A 24,616-nucleotide genomic window follows, 5' to 3' on the forward strand; every position below is an offset into this window, starting at 1 on the left:
CAATAATCAACATTCATGTTGAGCCATCCTCTAGCTATACACAACTGCATGCATGCCAATTATGGGAATTAGATTCATTTACCCACCAGCTTTCGAGCTTCATATTCATCTATTGCAATCTCTCGGCAATACTAGCACCATACCACATCGTAGCAAGGAAAGATACCAAATTTACCAATGAGGAAGCCCCATGCATTTTCCCGAATGCCTTGTTTAACCTCTGCATTTCTCTTGAATGTGGCGCTGCATCATAGGATTTCTTTCCGTCTTTCGTCTCTGTAATATAACTGTTAGTCCTTTCCATCATGTACATACAACCCCTTCGTCCTAGCCCTCACTCAACCCAATAACCTACCTTGGTGTTTCCTCTCCTTCATAATCCTCGTAGTAGCCGGTCCAATAACCACCAAATTCGCCAATCCCGTCACGAACATCGTAGCCAATGGCACCATAACACTCCATCTATTAACCTCGGCCAGGGTTCCTGAAATCCCTGATACAGTTCCCAAATGTGTGCGCGAGCCTGGATAAGTAATTGCTAGCACGGCTGGAAGTGCAGTTTGAATACCGAAGTAGATGGGGAAGAGGTTTTGTTGGAGGACGGAGAATTGAGGACGCGGAAGAGATTTGTAGGCTACAATTCCGTTGACAAAAGATTGGAAGAATTGGGTTCCGAGAAGGGTGCCATAGCTAGAGTGAGAGAGTTGTTAGCTGGGTCGAAGAAGGAGGGGGAAAACATACGTTATGATATGGTATGGGCCGGGAGTTTTAAGGATTGAAAGGTCTGGCATTTTGAACGTTTAGCTGTAGAAATCTTTGATAAACTTTCTAATGTTGTATTTAAAAATTGGTTAGTCAATGGAGGGAAAAGTCTATGAATGTTGAGTTAAGTGGCAATTCAAATCGCCGCAAAGTGGATGGATGGTCTGATAACTGTTTACATGATGACGGCTTCATTCATGAATGCATGATGCTATCAAATACCGAGGTCCGGCACACGTGATTTCGTGATTCCCGTGAATTTAGGGACCCGATGGCGCGTCTGCCTGATTGCTTTCTGTTTGACACCGCGATTGATTCATTATTTGGTTTTCAAACCAACTTCTCCCCTTTTGAAATTATCTCATGTGAACTTTTAGCCTCTCTCTCTCATAATGGAAAAACAAGCAACTGTCTACGTCGTCGATCTAGGCAAATCTCTTGGAGACTGTCACCATGGACGCGTGGAAACTGACCTCGAATATGGTATGCGATATGTCTGGGATAAGATCACGTTGACAATGTCTACTGATCGCAAAACTGATGGGATTGGTATTGTTGCATTTCGCACTGATAAAACGGACAATGAATTGCATAGTGGTGGGGAAGAGGGGTATGCGAACATATCTGTATTGAAGCATCTTGGTCAATTTCAGATGCAAGAATTGGAGGAAGTAAAAGAGGCCGTCAAACCTAGTGGTACTGACGATGGAGATGCTATATCGGCGATCGTTGTTGCGATGGAAATGATCAAAAAGCATACTACGCTAAAGAGTGGAAAGCCAGGCAAGTATGCCAGGAAGATCGTTTTGATTACGGATGGCAATGGTTTTATGGACGGCGAGGAGCTTGATGATATTGCGAAGGAAATCAACAACAATGATATAAGATTAGTCGTCATGTAAGTTTTACTTTCTCATAAGATTGACTTTGCTAACACGAGACTAGAGGAGTCGACTTTGATGATGCGGAGTATGGTTTTAAAGAGGAAGACAAAGATCTGGCCAAGGTGCGAGGGTCTCTAATTCGCTAATTAATCTTGCAAAACTGATTGTTAATAGTCTGAAAATGAAAAGCTTCTCAGATCTTTCACGGAGAAATGTTCAGATGGAACCTTTGGTACCACAGCTGAAGCAATTGAGGCCCTCGCAACACCTGTAGTCAAAGTCACGAGAGAGTATAATACTTACACAGGACCACTCATGCTAGGAGACGTGAAGAAATATCCCGAAACAGCTATATCGATAGATGTTGCTCGATATTTCAAAACAAAACAAGCCAAACCCGTTTCCGCGAAGAGTTACGTTGATCGAGTAACAGATGAACCGATCGATGTCGACCTACCGGATGCTGATGATCTTACCTCAGTCACACAAGCAAGGACTTATAAAGTCAATGATCCAACCGCACCGGGTGGTAAAAGAGATGTCGAAAAAGATGCTCTGGAGAGGGGCTACGAATATGGCAGCACTATTGTTCCTATTAGTCAATCGGATGAAAGTATTACAAAGCTTCAGACAATAAAAGACTTCTCGATTATGGGATTTGTACCAAATGACGTAAGAACATATACTCAATGAATCTTTATATACGGCCTAACGTCTTTAGTACGAGAGATATCTCAACATGGGGGAGAGTTGCATCACTATTGCTCAAAAGACTAACGAGAAGGCAAGAATGGCATTATCGTCTCTCATTCATGCTCTTCATGAGCTGGACTCGTGTGCTGTGGCTAGAATAGTTAAGAAAGATGGATCAGATCCACTAATCGTACTCCTTGCTCCCCTCATAGAGCCTGGTCTAGAGGGACTCATTGATGTGCCCCTTCCATTTGCAGAAGATGTACGAACTTATCGTTTTGCGCCTCTTGACAAGGTTTTCAATAGCTCTGGTGGCATAATGGAGAAGCACAAAAACCTTCCGAGTAACGACTTGAAAGCTGCGATGAGTGAATTCGTTGATAGTATGGATCTATCAACAGCAGGGAAGGATGATGGAGGGTAAGAAGAAACTCTAATAGCCCTGCGGGTAGCATATGACTGACTTTAGGTAGTGAGCCAGCGGAATACATGGCCATTGAGGACACCTACTCTCCTGTACTTCATCGTATTAATCAAGCTATACGCAGACGTGCTGTCAAGCCAGATGAAAGCATACCTCCCCCTCCGGATGTTCTAACGAGATGGTCACATCCTCCCACTGAGCTTGTCGAAAAATCAAGTAGCCAGCTTGAGAAGCTGATCGAAGCAGGTGATGTCAAGAAAGGTAAATACAATTGCCAGTCCTTTTCCAATTTCGTAATTTTAATGATATTACAGTTCCTGCCACAGCCAAAGCCAAACGCAACCGAGAAGTCGTCAAACCTCTCTCGGGTCTTGATGTAGAAGCTCTCCTCGGCCGCGAAAAACGTCAAAAGATCACCGTAGAAAATGCCATCCCAGAATTTAAGCGAGCCCTTTCAAGCACTGATTCCACGGATAGCGTCGTCAAGGTTACTCGAGAAATGGGTGATACTGTTCGTACACTGCTCAAACGAAGTACCGGAAATTCTACCTGGGGCCAAGCTGGAGAGTATCTGAGGACTATGAGAACTGAACTCATTGAATTTATCGAACCGGATATCTACAACAATTTCATTGAGAAATTCAAAAAGCAACTTCAAAACGGAGATTTTGATAAGTCGTTTTGGTTCGACGTTGTGAGGAAGAATAAATTGGGGTTGATTCATAGTGGTGAAGCAGAGAATACGGAGAAGACCGAGGATGAGGCTAGACAGGTTCGTTCATTGTTTCTTTCTCTTTTTTTGCGAGAGAAGTAGGATATCTAACCATGAATGTAGTTCTACCACTTAAATACAGGAGAGCTACCTAACCGCGGAAAGATATGAGCGATCGGGTGCATGTGAAAGGAAAGAGAGGCGTGTACAATTTTACTCGTTGCAGAGATACCATCGAATTTGCGTAATGATTGACGACCATTTTAGTGATTTGGGAATGAGAATTGATCTGCTGAAGCTGGATTTTGAACCTTTGTATCATTATTTGTTTGAGTAGGTAGGAGCGAATGGAAAAGCTGATGATCTTTTGAAGATTTGACTTAATATCTGAATCCAGGTCTAATTAGAAAGATGTTCTTATAAAGTGATTGTGGTAATGGCTAGGTAATGAAGATATGATATAAGATTCGGGGTACGGACATAATGAGCATACCCGACTACCAATGGAGTGGATACTATTGTATCCATGCATCCATCCATACACCTTACCTTTCTATTGGACAGTTCAAGCCAAGGCAGCTCTATCCCACTTGTACTCGTAGGTACTCCCATCTCAGGAACTACAGGTATTGAGCTACAGATTTGAAATAGAACTGTCGTTGTGTGCAAAACACGAAGTTCGCTGCAACGTGGGATGAAATCGGGACGAGTAAGAGGCCGAAGACTCATTAGAGAAATCTGCAAATCTCCAGTTGGGTATTTCTTCTTGCCGTTCATCAGGGTAGAGAATAATGTCATAATGTAGAACTCGATGATTAAATGGGTCTATTGACGGACTATATTCGAAGAGTTGGCAAATAGCTTCTCCAATCATATCGCAAAATGGACATCTATTGCAACAGATGGATGACACACTGATAAATATCGGAAGAACTTTGCATCATCTGGACGAACTTTAAGATGTCAAGAGTTCAAGCCGAGTTGCCTGGTCCCAATACCAGACCAGATATCGAGAAACATGAAGCAGCTCCTCATGTTGTTCTGCTCGAATGCCTCGGACCTTCTGACTTTACGTTCGCCAGAAAGATCATGATTGAGATCGTCCGCACAAATTTGGAGTTCCTCGTTACACTTACAAACCTCGTTTCACAGGCAGTGTTGGCAATGGATGAGCTGGGCATGGGTATCATGAAATCGTGAACGTCAACTTTGAAGAGATTATCTCACTTGCTTATTGCTGCAAATCAGAGAGATTTCTGGCATTACATACGAGGAGTGTATGAGCTGCAAGCTCCTATCGGAAAAAAGATAGAAAGAAGATATGTATAGAATATCGTACCAATCTCACGCCTCAGGTCTCCCAAATCCCAAGGTCATCTGCAAATAGCAGACTGTGGGCGCTAGTCAGAAGTTCCCATAATTATGTACATCTACCTCTCATGACAGATTTAAACAAGATAAACGATAAGAATGTCATAATTACACCCCTTCCACATTCTAGTCCACCGCTTGCGACATCTCATTATCTCCTCTCCCTTTTACGAATACCACTGGTGGTGTATAATGTTTCTTCCCGTGTACAATATATATCAAGCCTGCGATCACAATAACAGCAAACCATACCGCCGGTGCCCACTATTAGTCATTAGCCATCTTGCATCTTTCAATTGTATCATTTATGCTCCAGAAGATCAAGAGATTTACTCACATTAGCATTTCCAAGTGTGACCGGCGCCTCACTCGGGAAACAGCTCCAGACCATCACAAACCCACAATACGCAAAAGCAAATGCGTTGATTGGTAATCCAAATCGCCCTAAACTCCATCGCGCGGAAGGCAGAGATTCACCTTGGATGCGCTTCAAGAGAACACATCCGATACTTATCATATAAGTAGAAAGAAGGGCGAGCAGGGAGAGGGAGACAACGATGTTGAATGCGAAGGAGGAACCGAAATTTATGAGACAGAGGAGAACGGTGAGGATGGAGGTTAGATAGATGGCGTTAGGGGGAATGTTGAGTTTGTGGTTCATCTAAAGGTCGTTAGAACTTCCGAGGAAGAGGGAATCTTGGATGAAGTATTGATTAATCCTACCTTGTATATCCATAGCGAACATGGAAACCCCTTATCCCTTGAGAAAGCCCACAATTCTCTACTCGTGGTAGCTAACGCCGTGATATTTACAGAAAAGACAAGTATCACTACAAGATAAGAGAGTCATTATTACCCATCGAGGACAATTTGGGAGGAATGGGCGGGAAAATGAAGTTTTAATGCTGTATTAGGAAACAGAGTGCTACATGTGATGAAGAATAAAAGTGGGGTGTGAGATTGGTGAACATACAAAGAATAATCATGAGAGCCGTAGCCACGGCCTTGGATCCTGTGTTTAAAAACAGGCTTAGATAGGGAGCTGGAGATTCGATTGCTGCGTCGAGGGGACCGATACAGAAGAGCATGGTTATTAACGTGATGATGCCCAAGAAAACGTTGAGGATATAGCTCCACCACATAGCTCGCGGAACATTGATCGATGCGTCTTCTACTTCTTCGGCTGGGTATTATGTGAGCATTTGGATGGTCATGTCATATGAGGAAATAGGGTACTTACAGATATGTACTGCACTATCAGATCCTACATGTTCCCATTCCATCAGTCCCGAATTCAAACTCAAGTCACCGATTCAGCTCTTCGATGACTTACCAAGATTACAATAAAGCACGCTAACCTGCGCAATCAAACAACTCGTCCCTGTATTACTCCATCCTCCATTATTAACCACATCCAAAAATACACTTCTTGTCGAGTTCTTCGGTGCCATAACCCATAGTGGTATGATAGTTATCAGAAACCCTGCCAGATGGCCAAACAAAGAAGTGGTTTCAATGATAGGCAGGAGTCTTGCGCCCCACGTGTTAAAGACTATGGTTATGAGCAAATAAGCTATCATGATTAGTGTATATTGCCACGAGGAGAATGAAAAATCTGCATTTCGGATATCGATAATCGCTTCAACGAGAGTAGCAAGGACAAAGACGCTGCTAGCAAAGCTGGCGATCCAACCAAGACTCGACATCCAGCCTAGCAGGGCTAGTTAGCAAAAGTAGATAAGGTTGAGGAGAAGGAGAATAGGTATGGAGTGTCATCACCGGCGGTATAACTTAAGAACTTTTGATATTTGGGGGGAGAAAACTCGGAAACCCAGTGATATTGACCTACAATTTATCAATTCCACCGTTGAAGGCAATACGTACTTCATGAGGCACTTACCACCACTCGTAGGAGCCATTGACTCCATTTCTGCAAGCGACGCCACGATTGACGAATAACATATCACCGTCCCAATGAATACCCAGAACAATCCAGCAAACCCTCCATTGACCAATCCGACGCTCAGTGACCTATAGTTCTGTAAGGTAATTTGTCTCATCGACACGGAAATTGTGAATTACGAACACTAGGACAAACTCCCATGTTGCCATGTATATTGATATGAAACCGAGCGTTGAGATGAGACTAAAGTTTCTCTACAGCTCAGTTAACTTGCTGCCGTGGCCGAAGCTAACTGCACTATAATTTGCACACCTTGAATTCTTGCTTCTTTCCCAATCTAAGCATATCGTTGACATCATTTTGGGTTTCTCCATATTCGTCAGTTGAAGACGGCAATCCAGCTTCCAGACCTGCTTCTCGTACTTTGCCATTTATGCTCTTTCGTTCTACAGACACCTGTTCATTATGTGACGTCATAACACCTCACTCGAGGTATAAAAGTAAGTCAGTTAGTTGTTTCTAAAGATTCTGGTTTTGGAGAAAGACGCGTGGGTAAGATACGACATAAACTGGTTGCAAGTCGGCTTGATCCTTATTATTCTTGATTTGTTAATATTTTTTTAATCTGAACCACTGTGGTCACATCGATATGTTTCGAAGCGGCCAACCGTATTTTAGTGCGTCCGCCAAATGCTATCCGCCGCTACTACTATTCCCCCACTCTCCTTCCCGGGTATCGTTATCTATCATTTGCAGAATCCTTCAAGCTACCTAGGTGTTGTCACTTGACTCTAATTCGTGTAATATTTGTGTGTTATCGGATTCCCTGTTGAATTCTGCGTACTCGATGCATTTGCAGAAGCGATGGAAAAACTTCTCTGTTGTTAATCTTCGTTGCTGTGTAGTGATACTCTACTTACTCAGATTCATGACATTGGAACATCCCCATCAATGTTTCCCTTAGAAGTAGCCCCAGTCCATTTGAAAACCTTGTAACGAAGTCTATCTTTGGCCAGAATCACTAATCTCTTCCTTTCATCGTTGTTCTTGGAGCCAATTTGTTCTCGGATCATCATGAATTCAGGGACAAATGACTCATCGACTGCAAATTCAGTTTGCACAAACATGTCGATTATCTCTTCGTTGCTGAAAACAGTTGCTTTAGAGCGACTTGCAGAAATTCTATGAGGCTGATATTTCATGTGGCCTTCACTTCCAAGACTGTAGGATATCCCGAGAAGGTTGCACTTCCCTACAACCATGTTAATACCGAAAATCAAAGGTTGATCAAACCTTACCGTCGGCCTCCCATAGCAGGAGTATGGTCCTGTCGTCCAAAAATTTAAGATCTTTGATCTGCCCATTGCCAAGCTGCATGATAGAAGAACTTGTGCTGCGCACAGTACTGATACCATTCTCGATGAGAAGTTCCACCTGAACGACTTGGACTATTTACTAGTCAGCCGACACTCGGGCAGGTACATGAGTAGTGTATTGACTGACCTTGATTCGTGAAGTTTTTTGGCACAAAGGCGACATAGACATGGCATGTGTTACGATCCTAAAATGAATCAGCTATGGGCTGCACAACTCATAGTAACAATACTCACAATTATTTTAATCTTCATCTCGACAGACACATCTTTGTGAGCCATGCCTAGTTCGCTCGCCTTACCGAAAACGACATTGCTCTTTTCGGCATCTGCAATTTGAGTAAAGATACTAGTCGCCTGATTCCTCAAATACCTGCAAAGAAAATCCACCTGTGGCAGAGTTCTTCTGTATTTGAGACCTTGCTCTTGCTTTTCTAATTGTCTTGTGAGTAAATCGAACATTTGAGCGCCTTTACCTACATGTGCACTTTCTTCCTCGTAGTCTTCAGGTTTAACCTCGCCTATGAAGGCTGCTAGAGGGCTATTGGTCATTACTGTTTGAATGTACAGTAATACTTTACCGTGATCAATCAAAGCCTCTTTGTCACCATCGTCATTTTGTGAAGATACATCAGATGCAAGCCTGTCTATCTCGTGACGAAGCCAAGCAGAAAATGAAGTAAAAAGTTCGAGCTCATCTACTACTTGAAGTAGAATTTTGGCAGAAACAAGATGCAGAGACGCGATTGTATCCATAATCGAAGTGATTTGAGCACTGGAAAAGCCTAATGAAGAATCCGAGCCTTGGAATTTTGCAATTCCATTCAATCGGCTGAGAATGACAGAACAACGATCTAAGGCTGGAAGCATGTTCTCGTGAACTAAACGCCGGAGGTTTTCAAGACCTGATACCACGGCTTTGTCCCATCTTTTATGACCCTAAAAGTTTAGTACAACTCTACGAAGAGTAAAAAAAGCAAACTTACCCTTTCTGTCAGCTCATCTACAAGCCATTCCCGCACAACTGGAAAGGTATGACCAGTTGCGACTGAATGATAAAGTGCCTGTACGATATCTCGATTCTCTTGTTCAGCAAGGGTTTCATTAACGTTTTGGAGGAACCTGCTGGGTAATTCTTGAGTTGACTTCCATTCTGCAAGCATAAGACCCTGTATTTGATTGATATATCTAAGAAGGTTCTCTAAAGCTGTTGATCGCGATGCAAGGATGGAGAGATACTCGCTAGAGGCTGACAAGAAACGAAGATCCATTGGGACGAAATAGATCCTTTCTTCAGATTCGGTGGTTTTCATGAGCAATGCATGCGTCGAATATGATTTATGGGATGCATGCGAAATAAGATATGCCGGACGTCTCTGGACTATGACTGGGGATTTGAAAGATCCTACGACAAATGAGTCGTAGATGCTCAGATGGATGTTACCTTCCTTTGTCCCAACCACCATGACATCGGCCATGTCATTATCTTCAGGGTCGAAGGGACGGAAAAGCGCATCTAAAGAAGACCTTGAGCTGAAAACTTCATCTCTGGCGTAGAGTAATAAGTCAGAGTTCATGAAAAAGAGAACAATAATAAAAGACGCACTTACGAGGTTCCTCCTGCAGGGAGTACACTTAGCTTTGGCAGGCTAGGTTCAATGTCAAGGAGGGCAAGATCCTTCGGCAAGTCCAAGACGACCTTCTCTGTTAATAGTTCCTTCTCACCCTCAAATACTCTCTTTAGTGTATCTGGCACAAGCTTCGTTGCTCTACTCTCAACTCTTCTACCGATTGTATTTGAACTCCAGCCCATGCACGTGACCCCAGAGAACTCCTGGTCGTCATCTGAAGTTGTAGAGAAATGATGAACCACCTTTGTACTTTCTGCCCCTACGAGACGTACAGATCCATCACTCCAAGCGATTCCTAGTAATTGGCCTGCAAAGCTATCAGTATGATATTATTGACGACTAGGGACGTTCGGTACCATTTGGTTTCCAGTTGATTTTTTCAACACGAAGTGTATTGACTTTTTGTGCAGCGCCATAAACCCTCTGTCCATTCAAACGGTAGATTAAAACTTGCTGGTCTGTGCTACCCAATGCTATCAGGTCCATCGACGGACAATATACGAGCAGTTTAGGATTCACTGTTTGATGCAAAGTTTTCTCGCCGAGTAGCTCGAGACGCTTGACCTCCACCATCTTGCCCGCTGGAATAAAATTGCATTTAAGACAGAAGGATTTTGTCGATGAGGTGGCTGTTTTCACATTACCCAGGAGCAGGTTGATAGTTTTACAAAAACTACCCGTTATGTAAATATCCACATTGTTGTAGTGAGTACGTAAGCGAGTCACAAAACGCTCGTTCTTCCCTTTTATAATCAAAATACCTAAGCAGATGCATTGTACTGAGCTGAAATATCAATTTAAGACGTACATTATTTTTTATTGTGCGATACTGGAGAGTGCTCAGGTAAATATTCCGCAAAATATTATAAAATATGAATAAGTTTTATATTCTACGGCTAGTAAAACATTAAAGATCATGGATTGCCACCCATCCTACGCCATGCACTTCAATCAGACCCCGTTCGTTTTCTTCACCCATTTTCTCACTCCACCAGATAAGAATCAGCGACGGACTTAATATCCTTCGAGAAATCTACGGCCTCGTTCAGTTCTAGTAATGTGACATCGGTAACCTGCATAAATGTTAGTATCCGACTGCCATTAAAGAGCTCGGGTGTAACTTACATCAACATCAATAAAAGGTTTTGTTTTAGCAAATTTAATTTGCATTGGAAAGAAATCATTCTCATCCCCATCCTGGACTTCGAATTCAAAAGAGCCAGTCCCATTAGAGGAACCCACAGATCCAATCGTCCATTCAAGGCTATCTCCAGAGACTTCATACGTTGCGTCGAAGCTAGATACTGCGGGCTCGCTCGAGGCGTATGGAATAGTAACGGTAACATCCTGAAGAGGATCCTCTCCTGTAAGTTCATATTCTACAGTAATATTGAGAGGATCACCTTGTCCACCAACAACCCATACAGTGAATTGAATTGGTAATGCACTGGTGTCATCTGTCTTTGGTTGAGCTCTCCATCTTAGGACTCCAACCGAATTATTGACAGGGAAGCCCTTTGAAACATTGCTCATCTGGATGGCTTTAGATCCATTGAACGCTCCCTTATCAACATTTGGATGTGTGCGGAATTGCACTCCATGACTCTGGTTGGCAACGATATCTAACTTGACCTTGGTGAGTGTAGGGTCTGAGATTCTCAAGTTCAAATCACCCTTAACTTCCAAGGAATTGAGTGATCCATCTCGGGATAATTTGGCATTGATCGACTCCGAGATAGTAACGTGGATAGCATCACGGTCCATTGCGGAGGGAGTGTGAGGGGGTTGTTCGGCAGCAGCTGGTGTAGGATGATTTGGAATAAGTGGTGATGAGACAGTTTCTTCTACTTCAGCACCCATATCTCCACGAACTCTTTCAAACATGTCTGTAGTCTTCGATTTCTTCCCCAGTTGCATTCCTTTGCCTTTCGGTGCGCTAGCCCTGTGAATTGTCAGTGTCAATGATCTAACAGAGACGATAAAAATAGCCTACTTGAAAGTTTTGTTTTTGGCAGCTTCATATGAATCATAGGTTTCGGTGTTTGCGGATTGCGTAGGTGGTGTGTATGTGGGATACTGTGGCCTACTTGGTATAGCACTTCTGCCACTCCTTGAAACCTCCTTGCGCTGCATTTCCAATTGTTTTGCTTTGCGCTTGCGCTCTTCGGTGGCCTCGAGTTCTTTATTCTGAGATATCAATTAGCTGATTGCCCGAGAATACACATGCACATAACCTACTCTTGAGATGATTTCTTGTATCCTTTCTTCGTGACTCTCCATCTCCAAGAATGTCTTGATTTGGCTGATTGTAAGGTTTTCCCTATATCCAAGTGTGACGATCTCGTCAAATGCACTAAGCAATTCGTATGCATTCTTTAAAATCTCTCTCTCATCCAAGGTTTTGCATGTGCTAGTGACCACCTGCGCGAATAGGTGCAAGGAATCGATATCTTGTAAGATGTTGGATTGCTTGTTCGTAATGAGGACCATGTATAATTCGTCCAGTGGCTGGTACACAAATCGCACATTATCTTGCTCCACCGTCGTATGTTGAGTTCCAGAATCAGCCAACTTTGGAAAGGATGCTAGAAGAGCTTCAATTCTAGACCTTTGCATTTCGCGAAACTGCCTGGAGAGGACAGCTTTTCCCCCCCGGGTGCAAATCGAAGCTGCTAAGACGACCTGGGATTTTGTCAGCGAAATAGATATTAGTAAAGAATTTTATAGAGTGGCGCACCATTTTGATTAAATGTCGAGTAACTACACCTTTCTCAATGCTGTCAGTGAGTTTCAATGTAGACAGTTCAGATCGTATTGCAATGTGTATATCGGACAGTGAGCCAAACAATGTTCCGACATGGATCCACACGTGATAGCTTAGCTAAACTAAACACTAATCTAGCGTTGAACCGTATGAAGCTCCAAAAGCGCGCTACCACACTTTGTTCTTTCACAAGGGTTCCCAATAATCCAGAACGACATCAACTCACTCAACAGTCGACGGTCAACACTCAACGACAAGTAATAATAAATGTGTTTAATCTAATCATTAGTTTGCCATTTGGCGGTATTTCAGATCATTGATTCTTTGCTCATTTGTCCGACATTCCTTTGTCCTTCCCGTCCCCACTGCATACTAAAACCCTTTCACATTTACTGTTACACGCGAAACCAAGAAATCGACCATATCTTATGCCTAAAAGCATTACTTGAGAATCAACCTTCCACGCCTTTTGCCAATAATTCCCTTTTACCCTTTCAGCTTGAAATCAAATTCGGTATTTTCACCGAAAGCTGTGAAGCCACGAACTCATGAGTGTGTCTAGTCTTGCACACCCAACATTTCATACAATGGTGGATGACAGCATGGAGATAGCTTCTGAGTATGGGCACAACACAGCCGAGGAAGATATCGATATCGATATCGACCTTACTACTGGCAATGTTGATGAAGATGATATTCTAGATGATATCGATGCAGATGCAGACTTCGATACCAATATTACCGATGTACCCGCACATGTCGAGACAGACGATCTGATGGTCGACGATGACGGCGATAATGCATCATACCATATGGAGGATGCAGACTTACTGGAGGAGGAAGCAGATGATCACATCATGGAACAGGAACCTGCTGTTTTGCCGTTTGCAACCGATGAACCTTCCGACACTTCTTTTACTGAGCTACACGCCACAGAGTCAAATTTCGTGGAGACTGGCATTTCCGATCAATTTTGGGACGAGCCCCACGAGGTACAAGAGCCAAGTGAAGTTATAAATACGCAAGACATAGAAGTAAATACACATGGCTCAGAAACCGCAATCGACAATAGTGCCGATAGTACAAAAAATTCAGATTCCAAGGACTCCCAGGAGTTTGCACCTATTTTATTTCCTCATCCGTCCACTGATGAAGACCCACAATCCAATAGCCCACCAAACCCCAACTACGATGGCTCTACTCAAGAAGAGCTTGAAAACAATGTTAATGAGCCAACAGATTCTATTGAGGCAATTGATTCCAATACATATGCGGAGGATGGGGAACAACTTGGCTTGAGCACTGCATCTGCATCTGCTGGAAGTGACCCAATAGATCTCAATTCACATACCGAAGGTCAAGGACAAGAGCAAGAACGAGAGCAAAATCAAGATCAAGAGCATCCAGATCTGAACACAGTCTCTGCGGAAAGTGGCTCGATCGATGACAATAATGCTACATCCGAGTTTACGAAGGATTCGGAGCATCAATATCATGCTCGTGGAATAGTAGTTAAGTACAATAATCGAAGTTATCCATTGATTAGGAAGTCTTCAACAGATCATCCTAACGATTTTTTCTTCGAAGATCCCTCTGTAGTTGAGAAATCGTTGAATGAGTTTTGCTCCGAGATACGTAAAGTCCTTGCAGAGGAGAACTTGCCCCAAAATGACAAGATTAGCCTGGTGATCGAGGAGCTTCAGTTAGTGATTGAAGAGGTGAGTCTTGCAGATATCCCACCGTCATTCTTGATTTTTGCTAACTTTGTTTGTAGACGCAACTCACAAGCTATCCTCCTGACTTGAGCTTAGGTCAAATTATTCGCCTATATGAACAACTAGTCAACAATGACGGCACTGGAGAAATTCCCCCTTTGAATCTGAGACTCGTTATCCAGCCTACTGGTTCTGATAGATTTCTTGCGCTCTCAAAAGGGGCCGCTGAGGGCAAGGGACTACTTGACTATGTGACCTGGGACGCCGAAAGCGAAGATGATCCGACCGACTTTGGAGATCAGACGGAACATGATGACAGCGAATCTTCCCCCGACCAGTACAACACCGAGCTCGAGGATGGAGACAAGTTTATTAAAACCATTAATACACATGACGAGAACTATGACCCTGGTTTTAATGATGACCAACAAAATCAAAATGTAAATGTAAATTCTACCATTTCGGCCAGTGCTGAAACTCCTCAAGAGGAGCAGGAGGATAAGCAAGGAGAGATTGGAAATCAAGAGTCAGTATCTACAACGGATCGCAAATCACCCGAAACTTCGGAACAGCCCAACAATGAAACTGAAGAAAATGGGGACTTTATCGACTATGAAGATGAAGAGGACGCCGAGAAGCCCTCGGGCGATGGAGCTCTGAAGTCCGAACTGTCTGAGGCCGATGAATCCAACCTACACAACGGTAGATACACCGATTTTAACTTGCTTTGCGTTTTCCCTGATACCTGTTTTTGTTTCACTTGTAATGACCTTGATCTAACTGAACGTCAATCGGCAGAAGAAGAGTATCCTCAAAAGTTAGCCTTCAACAAAACAGAGAATGGTTCTGATGAACCAGACGACCAACTTGGCGACGAAACAACCCATACTGATAATGCTGCACAACCCACGGAAATATTTGACGACGTAGAAAGCGACATTGACTACGAAGAAGAGAATGCCGATAATAACTTCAACGGCAAGGAAGAAGATGGAGCAGCACCAAATGACATTGAAAATGCAGAAGATGAGATCGACTTGAACGCCACCAATGACGAGGATCGTGAGTATGCCTCGTACGAAGATAGCAACGAAAACGAACAACACGAAGATGACAAAGGCCTTGAGTTAGCAGATAAAGTACCTTGCGATGTTAATGAAATCGACCAGAATGGAGACAGCGAAGGTGTAGATCTTGCGGATCATACTCTGGAAATAAATAACGTGGAAATTAGTTATGACGACGAGCTTGGAGATGGACAGCAGCAGAATTCTGAGGGAAACGAGTTTGATTTAGGTGTTGGCGACGAAGAAACCGAGTTCCTCCAAAACTATCAACTAGACGATGACGACACCTTTAATGATAATGAACTCTTGAATATGTCTGTGGGCGAGGTTATCTCCACTACCAATGCCACCTTCGACGACACAGCAGCCGAGACAGACAGCGCTACATTGAGCAATGCTTCGATCGCTGAATCCCAGGCAACGAAGCTTAACCTTGACGATGGACAAGACCAGGAAGACGAGATCGATTACGATGAAGATGAAAATGAAGAGAATCCCCCATCTCTAGTAGTTGCTCCTCAACTTCCAACTCCAAAGTTGAATGATTCACCCATTTCGACCTCAGGAAAGAGGCCCAGAGCTGATGCAGACTTCGAAGATGGCGATGAATCGAACATCAATGGTGAGTACTTTTTGAATTTCTCGACCGGTTTAAGAATTGTGCTAATGTTGAATAGAAGCTAAGCGAATCCGCTCATGATTTCAACAAGCCATTGCAGTTATTATTTGGTTCATACGGCATTTCTACTTGACTTGTCTAGTGTTTACCATTCTGATCATGTTTGCTTCCTCAACGTCTTCGAAGTTTTTTTATCAGCTCTGTTTGGCAGCTGACAGATAAAATATTCAACAATAAATTGGTGATTCGGGACAGCCTCGACACGTGAACCGATCGCGAAGAGAACTATTGCAACCGACATTTTCATTAGGTGGGTCTTTATAGGTATGATGATGTTAACCCTTTCTAATATTTCTCCCACCCCTTAACCCCCCCCCCCCCCCCCCTATTCATGTGATACTATTCAATTTCGCTCTCATACTTCTAGCAACTGGTTATATTTGCATACGAAGTGCAGTTATGTGGCCGTGGTGGGATTTACAGGAGGTCAAAATTTGGGGAACACATGCAAGGAAGTTTCTATGGAGTTGGGGGTTTACAAGATATGTATATGCGCGATACCCCTCGACACAAGATGGTTTGGATTTCGTTGGTATGCAATTTTATGGAAAGCATATGGATGGAAAACGACTGTGTACTTTGAAGTGGTTGCTGTTTGCTTTGTGAGGGGTCTCGAAATTTGGCTATCTAGTCCGTAGGTGGTAGAAATTTCTGTTGCAAAATAAAAGCACATTCATTATGTTATCTAAGATTTCAAATCTCATGAATCGACCTGAAGCTACAAATTTGAATGTTTCCATTGTCGGAATTTGACTCGGACATTGAAATGGAATCCGTTGTTTGAATTTAGCTCGGACATTCAATTCAATCTTTGAGAATTGTAAGCATTCCAATCTTCAAACTTTACTTGGAACATTGAAACTGTTGAAACTTTGTCATCTGGGTACGTGTGTACATACACAGAACAGTACAGCTCGTAATATCAGATCCTCCATCTGCAATTCCAATGACTTTTGATCTCAGGAAGCAGGTCTATCCATAGCTTTGTAAATTGGAATGGACAAATCTAGCCATTTACTAATACACCTCATGCTGGGCACTCCAGCTAGGTAAACATTCCTTGCTGGAAGAATTCGATGGCACAGCCTCATAGACCCATTGCGTGCGCGTCAAAGATCCCTACAATACGACTTCTAAGGTTTCTTTAATACCAGCCAACACGAAGAATGTCAACCGAGCTACGATACAAGCAAACGTAGAGTTTTTACACTGACCTCAGATCTACATGGACCTACTGGGTATATGTAAGTGGTGTATCTGTCACAAAATACTTCAAATAGCATAATGGGGTAGACAAAGAAAGGGGCTAATTATAGTAAAATCGCCAAAGTCATTCAATTTTGAGGGTAAGGGTATGTGTAGTATAATATGATAATATGATGGAACACATGGCAGAGCACACGTAGAGCATAGTCTATTGATATGTGCCATATCTGATGATTTTCGTTACGGGACTTCGTGATCAACCTCTACTTCTGCCTGCGTATTGGTATACCTAGCATGGAAGTTCTTACGAACGAGTTTACTAAAATTCCAAAATCTAAATTCGAAATCCAATTTTGTTTTGCTGGAGTGCTCCGTGTACTAAATTTAGAGGAACTATACCTGGGTAGAAGTAGCAGCTAGCTGGACCTACCTACCAACTACCCAGCCTGTCCACGGGTCCAGCCAAACACAGTTGGCCCAAACAGCGAAATAGGTCAAAGTTTTATGAACCACTCAACCGCTCAACCATTCAATCACTCCAAGTCAAGAACAAGACCTTGACTTTTGGTAGTTTCATCTCTTCCTTTTCATATACCGGCCGCTTGCTTGTACAGTAAAAGTACCGAAAGTGCTACCCAAATCGCAAATTTCCACCACCAGAACTTTCTACCTCAAACCTCACTTCCAGCTTCCAGCTTCAAATCTCAAACCTCAGTCCTCGACCTCCAAATTTCGAACATCGGGAATTTTATAAAAGTCATCCCACATTGCCAAGAACTTTGTGACTTCAATTATCCAGCATTTCGAAATAATCCTTCGACCCGTTCATTGGATTCCATTCATTCATTGATTCATCCATCTCTTAGATTAAAAAAAATCTTTCATTCATTATTTGTTGCCTCGGCCGACAGGCATTTGAACTACAGAATTATCACTAGAGCTAGGGGTGAAACTATCTCATGACAACTCCACGTCGACTTGCGATCATCACACTCAACAATTTTGCGAAGAACGCTCTACGGCGATAATTAGACTCAAAGAAGTCCCACGATTTATTTGCGCCGATATATACGCTTGCGCTACCCTCACTTTGATATCCCTACGAGGTCTTTTATGAGCGTGAGCTCAAAGGCTCAACAAATCAAACAAACACCTTGCAACACCGCTACGAAGGAAATCTCAACTCTGCGCAGTCAAGATGTTGGAAGACAAGTACGTCAATGGCACCCGGAACCAGATTAATCGCGCATGGAGTTATGCTGGGCGTTTCCAACAGGCAAAGGCTGACTGGTGACAAAGATACATAGGGCTGGCATTAGCCGTCACCTCGACTATGGCGATAGGTACGAAATTACAGATTATGGCGAAGCAGAAAAATGAGACTAACATTGCGTTTTCCTGACCAGGCACAAGTTTCGTCATTACTAAAAAGGTACGAATATTCGCATTTCAAATAATTATTTATAATCATTTACTGACGATTACCTTAGGGGCTGATGGATGCCGAAGAAAGACACGGTTTCGAAGGAGATGGGTTCACATACTTGAGGAGTCCGATATGGTGGGGTGGCATAATAGCTTGTACGGATCAACTTGCATACCACGCGGGGGGAACTAGCTAATAGGATATGAACAGTAATTGTCGGAGAAATAGCAAATTTTGCAGCATATGCGTTCGCCCCAGCGATTCTGGTCACACCTCTTGGAGCGCTCAGTGTTTTGATCGGAGCGGTCCTAGGATCTTATTTTTTGGATGAGAAACTTGGCACGTTGGGGAAATTGGGCTGCGCGACGTGCTTGATAGGATCGGTCATTATTGTTCTACACGCGCCCCCGGACAAGGAGATCAAGAGGATTGACGAGATTCTTCATTATGCTATCCAGCCAGGTATACTCAAAAAAATGGCTCTCGCTTCTGAAGCATGCTAATATCGACAGGATTCCTTTTCTTTTGTCTTTTCGTTGCAGTTTTTGCAGTCGTTATGATATACAAAGTCGCCCCAAAGTATGGCAAGAAGAACCCTCTAGTCTACTTGTCGATTTGTTCAACTGTAGGCGGTGTTTCAGTCATGTCAGTAAAGGCATTTGGCATTGCTGTAAAGTTGACATTGGGTGGCGAAAATCAATTCATCTATCCCTCAACCTACGTCTTCATTATTGTAACTGTAGTCTGTATCTTGACACAGATGAACTACTTCAATAAGGCATTGAGCCAGTTTCCCACTTCTATGTAAGTCATATCTAATTTTGAGCTCGTTTCTGGAATCTAACGTCTACCCAGCGTAAACCCACTTTACTACGTTACTTTCACGACTGCAACACTTACCGCATCCTTCATCTTGTACGGCGGTTTCAACACTTCTGATGCGGTCAACACAATTTCCCTCCTATGCGGATTCCTTGTCATTTTTACAGGGGTTTACTTACTCAACGTCTCGAGGACTGACCCTGAAGGAAACAAGATGGTATCCGGAACAGACGGTATAGCAACCGACCCTCTTTCCGGCCTATCGACGAGACGAAGTATGCAGGCCCGCCGAAGTAACGATCCGCACAGGATGAGCATGGGAAGCAATGGATATGGCCGAGGAGACAGAGAGGGGCTAATCCATGCATATGATGAAGAAGAGAACGTAGGATTTGGTCTTGCGGACCTAGCAAGTGACAGCGACGACGATTCGCTGCCTCCACGAGCTATGAATGGGAAAATCAACGGGCATAGCAGTAAAAAGAATTTCAGCCAGCCTATAGAGCAGGAGAGGCCGGGCAAATCATCCAATCGGTGACCTCTCCAATAGGAATAACAGTTTATTTGATGTGATGACGCACGTTTCGAAACTATTGCGAAAAAGTTCGGGCTGTATATTTTATATGCTAGGGTTGGAATTTACTCGTGAAGGTCGTGCGTATTTTTTTTATGTTTGATTAGAATATCATTTTGGTGGCAGGCTGGCCTGCTGGCTGGGGCTATATCTCAAAGTACGACTGCATGAGGATCAGGCGTTTGGGTTGCTATTGTGTACAAAATGGAGACGGTTGGGGGAAAGATATCTATCTATACGATATATACACGGGTAAACCAAGGAACGGGCCCTCATGAGGCGCTATAAGCTTAGTTTGACTCTCACTTTTGAATGCAAGTTAAGGTTGTGGCATTTGGTATCACATTTAATAGTATCATGTAACATTAATTTCAAGTGTTTTTAAAGCCGTAAATTTCGTTGGCTAGATGTGAATACAAGTCCGTGAACTGTGAACTCGCAGGAAACGCCCATCCTATTTTACTAATCCATAAATTTATTCCTCTTGGGGAGCTGGAGCAGCCTCTTCACCAGCCTGTTCCGATGAGCGAGCGGCCTCAGCAGCTGCTTGAGCAGCGGCAGCCTTCGCACCGTAATCCTGGCTCATAGGTTGAACCACACTTTGCTCCTCCTTTGGCTCGATAATGGTGACAGAATCTGGGAGACCCTTGGATGGACCAGACTTTCCTTCTGGGTCAGATCCTCTCATGATCTTGACCTTGATACCGAGAACACCTTGCTTGAGGAGAACGTGACGGGTAGCGTGGTCAATGAAGTCCTTTGCTGGTTGACCGGAGTGGATCATGAAACCATCAGTGAACTTCATGGACTTGGCACGAGCAGCACGTAATTTTCCGGAAACGACAACCTCACAACCCTTAGCACCAGACTCCATGATGAATCTAAGAACACCATAGCATGCTCTGCGGACGGCGAGACCGTTGAGGAGCTTGTATCTGAGGGATTCGCATTGAGCGACGGCGGAGAGACCACGGTTTTGGACCTTGGCGGCGTAGAGGGAAACGCTGTTCTCTGGGAACTTGAAGCGCTTTTGGATGAGGGAGGTGAGTTCGCGAATGCGGCGTCCTTGCTCTCCGAGAACTTCTTGAGTGTGGGTTGCGCGGATGATGATGTCGGTGACGGTTGGGGTGACACGGACTTCGACACCGGAGTATCCCTCCTCAGCCAACTCGCGTTGGAAGAACTCGTTCAATTCGGCGTAGAAAACACCATCGGCGACGAACTTTCTGCGCTTGGAGCTGTACACAAGAAATTCATGATTAGCCCCGCGAACTTTTTCTTTCTTGTTGAATGTTGAATGAGCTGTAGCAAGGGCAATTTCTTACATAGCGGCACCTGGAACACTGGAAGCCATATTGTCTGATTTATGAGTTATGAACCGGTGGGAAAAAGGTTCAACGTCGTCGTCGTGATTGTCGTGTGGTCGATGGTCGCGAGTTCGAAACTGAATCTTGTTAATTTTCCTACGAATTCCTAGCGTATGTGGGATTTTAAGCGAATTGGGGGATGATAGCCTTTATTACGAGGCTCAAATAATTCTCATAAGGCTCACAAATCAATAAAGCCCCACTAGACCCCCATGTGGCATGAGCCGTATAGCTACAGCCTGATTGGAACGCCAGGGATGCTACGTAACTGATATGTTATCGAATTTCAGTTCATGAGGATGATTCAATATCGATATCGCAGCCAAAAATTATTCAAACATATCTAATTTTCGCCCTCAGAACTCAGAATAAATTACAGAACTACAATACGAAAGGAGCCTTTTAGATTTACAAATGATTCGTATGATTTATTCTACAACCCAGTGCGCCGAGCCATAAATAAAGATGGCAGACAAGCTCAAGATATCAAAGGTTGGTCAAACGTTAAAGTCCTGCCGCGCAATTGAGGGTTGATTAACTAACTTTTGGAATGACTCCGCAGGTGGATGACGTTCAGGTAGTAGCTCGGGGGCAAGCTTCTAACGTTACACTGCACTTAACAGCCCATCATTTAATCGTAGTTCAAGCACCTCTTCCTCCTCCGGAAACTTCACAAGAAGCATCACCAACGCAAAAGCTCACAGGGGCTCCGGTCAGGACGAGGGAGTCGTGGATAGCGTATCCCATGATAGCATACTGTACATTTCGACCAACTTCGCCAGGGTCTGCACAAGCTTCTTCTATTCGTCTTCGAGGTAGAGACTTTAATTATTATACTCTTAATTTTGCGGATGACAAGCAAGCTCGAGAGACATTTGAAAGCTTAAAGAATTCAACGTGCAAGCTGGGCAGTATTGAAAGGTTATATGCGTTTAGTTATAAAGCGCATGGGGCGGAAAAGCAGATAAACGGATGGGATGTATACGATCCGAAGGCAGAATGGAAACGTTTAGGAATAAGTGAGAAGGGGGTTGACAGAGGATGGAGGTTGTCTAAGATGAATCACGATTACGCCTTCTCTCCTACGTACCCAGCGTTACTCCCAGTCCCTTCATCTGTCTCTGACATCACAATTAAACATGCTGCCCAGCATCGTTCGAGGGCTCGTATACCAGTTCTAACATATTTACATCCTGTCAATAATTGCGCTTTGACAAGATGCTCACAACCTCGGACTGGTATGCGACAAGCCCGCAGTGTCCAGGATGAGAAGCTGGTTAGCGCATGTTTTTCGGCAACATCGCAGGTCGATGAGGTGGACTCGGTATCTCCAGCGGCATCTAGAAATAGTCCAGCTTCTAGTCAAGCCGATATCAGTACACCGAACAATGGAGAAGTGACAGATACGGAACGTTATGAGGATGAGATGCTTGCATCTGCGTCAAATATCGAAATCATAACAGAGAAACCTCAAGTTTATGGGGCACAACAGAACAATCTGATTGTGGATGCAAGACCTCAGGTTAATGCTTACGCTAATCAGGTGAATGGCTTTGGTACGGAAAAAATGGAATACTATCCACTTGCTAAGAAGGCATATTTGAATATTGCAAACATTCATGTTATGCGAGACTCTCTGGCGAAAGTGGTTGACGCTATTAAGGATGCTGATGTGTCCCCTCTTCCTCCAAGTCGAGAGCTCTTGGCAAAGAGTGGTTGGATAAAACACATCACTGGTATTCTTGATGGAGCGGCATTAATCGCCAGGCAAGTCGGTATACAACATTCGCATGTCCTTATTCACTGCTCAGATGGCTGGGATAGAACGAGTCAGCTGAGTGCTCTATCCCAGTTGATGCTCGACCCTTACTACAGAACTATAGAAGGATTCATAGTACTAGTAGAAAAGGACTGGCTGAGTTTCGGGCATATGTTTCAACATAGATCTGGATTCTTGAATCATGAGAAGTGGTTTGTAACACAAAACGATGCTCTTGCTGGCTCAGCAATACAGCCAGGTGGGAATACTGACGGGCGCGGAGATGCTATTGAAAATGCTTTGTTAAGCGCCAAACGATTCTTCAATAAAAGTAACCACAGCCAAGAGAATGTTGATGAAGCAGATGAGGTCACAGTTGATCAATCTCCCAAGAGACCTATTTTAGACACACTCCCTCAAAGTGATGTTACCAAGCCCAATGAAACTAGTCCAGTCTTCCATCAGTTCCTAGATGCAACCTATCAGCTTCTCCGTCAACATCCTACTCGCTTCGAATTTAATGAAAGATTCCTTCGCCGACTTCTCTATCATCTCTATTCCTGTCAGTATGGGACATTCCTCTACAATAATGAAAAGTCTCGTGTAGACGCTCGCGTCAAAGAACGCACTAAGAGCGTCTGGGCATATTTCTTGTCCAAGAAACCCGAGTTTACTAACAAGGACTACGACGGAGAAATAGACGATCACGTTAAAGGGAAAGAACGCTTGATCTTCCCTAATTTAGAGGATGTAAGATGGTGGCATCAAGTATTTAACCGCACTGACGAAGAAATGAACGGACCGCATAATCCTGCCATGGAAAGATATCTAGCACTCAGTACAAATAACAGTAACGGACTTAATACGATTGCAAGTGTAAGTTCGCCGCCAGGAGCGCCACCCGGTCGTACGGTTCTTGCGGGCCTGGAAGCGGGGACTACGACGAGGCGAGGCTCAAATGGGACGACAACTGTTACTGGAAATCCATTTGCAAGTCTGAGAGATGGAATTGCGGGGCTGGGAATTGGGAAAGCAACGGGACTGGGAGGGTTGGGAAGCATGGGAAGTACGAACCAGAGCGGTCCGGTAAGTCTGAATGGGAATAGTAAGGAAATGGAAATGGAAGTTGAGATGCAATGATGATATCATACGATTGTTAGTTTTGGGATGCATGATTAGGAAATTGCCTATCCAGGCTGGCGTTTAAACCGAGCTGGGAAATGTGTGTTTCTGAGAGACGGATGAAAGGGACAGGAAGGAAATGGGAGAACACATTTTTCTGATTATATCTTCCCAAGGCACTGTAGGAGTAAAGGCGTACTGGTAGAGAAACGTTGTCACAATGACGAAAAAATGTTATAACGTTTCATAATTTTTTGATACTTTTTACTCATTATTCATACATCAGACACGCTATTCTAGTAGCTAAATAGCAAAAGCAAAGCTGCGAATCAATGCCATCTTTTGAGAATATTCTAGCTCGC

General features: G+C 43.6%; 9 protein-coding genes across 9 annotated transcripts; 4 read left to right on the forward strand and 5 right to left on the reverse strand.

Moving 5' to 3' along the window:
- Positions 1–109: 109 nt before the first annotated feature.
- EAF01_007177 (uncharacterized protein) lies at positions 110–791 on the reverse strand (the record flags this gene model as incomplete). The annotated part of the gene is made up of 3 exons (XM_038915432.1): positions 110–276; positions 356–690; positions 742–791. The coding sequence occupies 3 exons, from the start codon at positions 789–791 to the stop codon at positions 110–112; spliced, it is 552 nt and encodes a 183-aa protein (XP_038769070.1).
- Positions 792–1,154: 363 nt separating this feature from the next.
- On the forward strand, positions 1,155–3,646 carry EAF01_007178 (uncharacterized protein; the record flags this gene model as incomplete). Its single annotated transcript, XM_038915433.1, has 7 exons — positions 1,155–1,660; positions 1,708–1,768; positions 1,821–2,318; positions 2,368–2,759; positions 2,813–3,024; positions 3,078–3,535; positions 3,599–3,646. The coding sequence occupies 7 exons, from the start codon at positions 1,155–1,157 to the stop codon at positions 3,644–3,646; spliced, it is 2,175 nt and encodes a 724-aa protein (XP_038769071.1).
- A 1,326-nt stretch (positions 3,647–4,972) lies between these two features.
- EAF01_007179 (uncharacterized protein) lies at positions 4,973–7,226 on the reverse strand (the record flags this gene model as incomplete). Its single annotated transcript, XM_038915434.1, has 10 exons — positions 4,973–5,110; positions 5,184–5,507; positions 5,570–5,676; positions 5,820–6,029; positions 6,087–6,110; positions 6,180–6,557; positions 6,626–6,691; positions 6,747–6,877; positions 6,933–7,003; positions 7,062–7,226. The coding sequence occupies 10 exons, from the start codon at positions 7,224–7,226 to the stop codon at positions 4,973–4,975; spliced, it is 1,614 nt and encodes a 537-aa protein (XP_038769072.1).
- Positions 7,227–7,675: 449 nt separating this feature from the next.
- Positions 7,676–10,326, reverse strand: EAF01_007180 (uncharacterized protein; the record flags this gene model as incomplete). Its single annotated transcript, XM_038915435.1, has 7 exons — positions 7,676–8,001; positions 8,048–8,197; positions 8,253–8,310; positions 8,360–9,061; positions 9,109–9,670; positions 9,733–10,060; positions 10,110–10,326. The coding sequence occupies 7 exons, from the start codon at positions 10,324–10,326 to the stop codon at positions 7,676–7,678; spliced, it is 2,343 nt and encodes a 780-aa protein (XP_038769073.1).
- A 410-nt stretch (positions 10,327–10,736) lies between these two features.
- EAF01_007181 (uncharacterized protein) lies at positions 10,737–12,493 on the reverse strand (the record flags this gene model as incomplete). The annotated part of the gene is made up of 5 exons (XM_038915436.1): positions 10,737–10,826; positions 10,879–11,695; positions 11,747–11,940; positions 11,992–12,435; positions 12,491–12,493. The coding sequence occupies 5 exons, from the start codon at positions 12,491–12,493 to the stop codon at positions 10,737–10,739; spliced, it is 1,548 nt and encodes a 515-aa protein (XP_038769074.1).
- A 611-nt stretch (positions 12,494–13,104) lies between these two features.
- On the forward strand, positions 13,105–15,999 carry EAF01_007182 (uncharacterized protein; the record flags this gene model as incomplete). Its single annotated transcript, XM_038915437.1, has 4 exons — positions 13,105–14,235; positions 14,292–14,934; positions 15,031–15,921; positions 15,977–15,999. 4 exons carry the CDS (start codon positions 13,105–13,107, stop codon positions 15,997–15,999), a joined length of 2,688 nt encoding a protein of 895 aa, XP_038769075.1.
- Positions 16,000–17,587: 1,588 nt separating this feature from the next.
- On the forward strand, positions 17,588–20,336 carry EAF01_007183 (uncharacterized protein). Its single transcript, XM_038915438.1, has 7 exons — positions 17,588–18,396; positions 18,484–18,527; positions 18,591–18,616; positions 18,675–18,765; positions 18,821–19,072; positions 19,123–19,414; positions 19,466–20,336. Exons 1-7 carry the CDS (start codon positions 18,383–18,385, stop codon positions 19,968–19,970), a joined length of 1,224 nt encoding a protein of 407 aa, XP_038769076.1. The 5' UTR covers positions 17,588–18,382; the 3' UTR covers positions 19,971–20,336.
- A 145-nt stretch (positions 20,337–20,481) lies between these two features.
- On the reverse strand, positions 20,482–21,360 carry EAF01_007184 (uncharacterized protein; the record flags this gene model as incomplete). The annotated part of the gene is made up of 2 exons (XM_038915439.1): positions 20,482–21,244; positions 21,332–21,360. 2 exons carry the CDS (start codon positions 21,358–21,360, stop codon positions 20,482–20,484), a joined length of 792 nt encoding a protein of 263 aa, XP_038769077.1.
- A 327-nt stretch (positions 21,361–21,687) lies between these two features.
- EAF01_007185 (uncharacterized protein) lies at positions 21,688–24,498 on the forward strand. The gene is made up of 2 exons (XM_038915440.1): positions 21,688–21,865; positions 21,936–24,498. Exons 1-2 carry the CDS (start codon positions 21,839–21,841, stop codon positions 24,270–24,272), a joined length of 2,364 nt encoding a protein of 787 aa, XP_038769078.1. The 5' UTR covers positions 21,688–21,838; the 3' UTR covers positions 24,273–24,498.
- The last annotated feature ends 118 nt before the right edge of the window (positions 24,499–24,616 follow it).

This window comes from Botrytis porri, assembly GCF_014898465.1.
Source record: "Botrytis porri strain MUCL 3234 chromosome Unknown BPOR_009, whole genome shotgun sequence".
Classification (NCBI taxonomy): Eukaryota; Fungi; Ascomycota; class Leotiomycetes; order Helotiales; family Sclerotiniaceae; genus Botrytis; species Botrytis porri.

Bases quoted from the DNA above. Each gene is read 5' to 3' on its own strand.
- EAF01_007183 (XM_038915438.1), top strand. The intron at 19,073-19,122 runs GTATACTCAAAA...TAATATCGACAG, and splicing joins TCATTATGCTATCCAGCCAG to GATTCCTTTTCTTTTGTCTT. The intron at 19,415-19,465 runs GTAAGTCATATC...ACGTCTACCCAG, and splicing joins AGCCAGTTTCCCACTTCTAT to CGTAAACCCACTTTACTACG.
- EAF01_007185 (XM_038915440.1), top strand. From the start codon at position 21,839: ATGGCAGACAAGCTCAAGATATCAAAG. The intron at 21,866-21,935 runs GTTGGTCAAACG...ATGACTCCGCAG, and splicing joins ACAAGCTCAAGATATCAAAG to GTGGATGACGTTCAGGTAGT.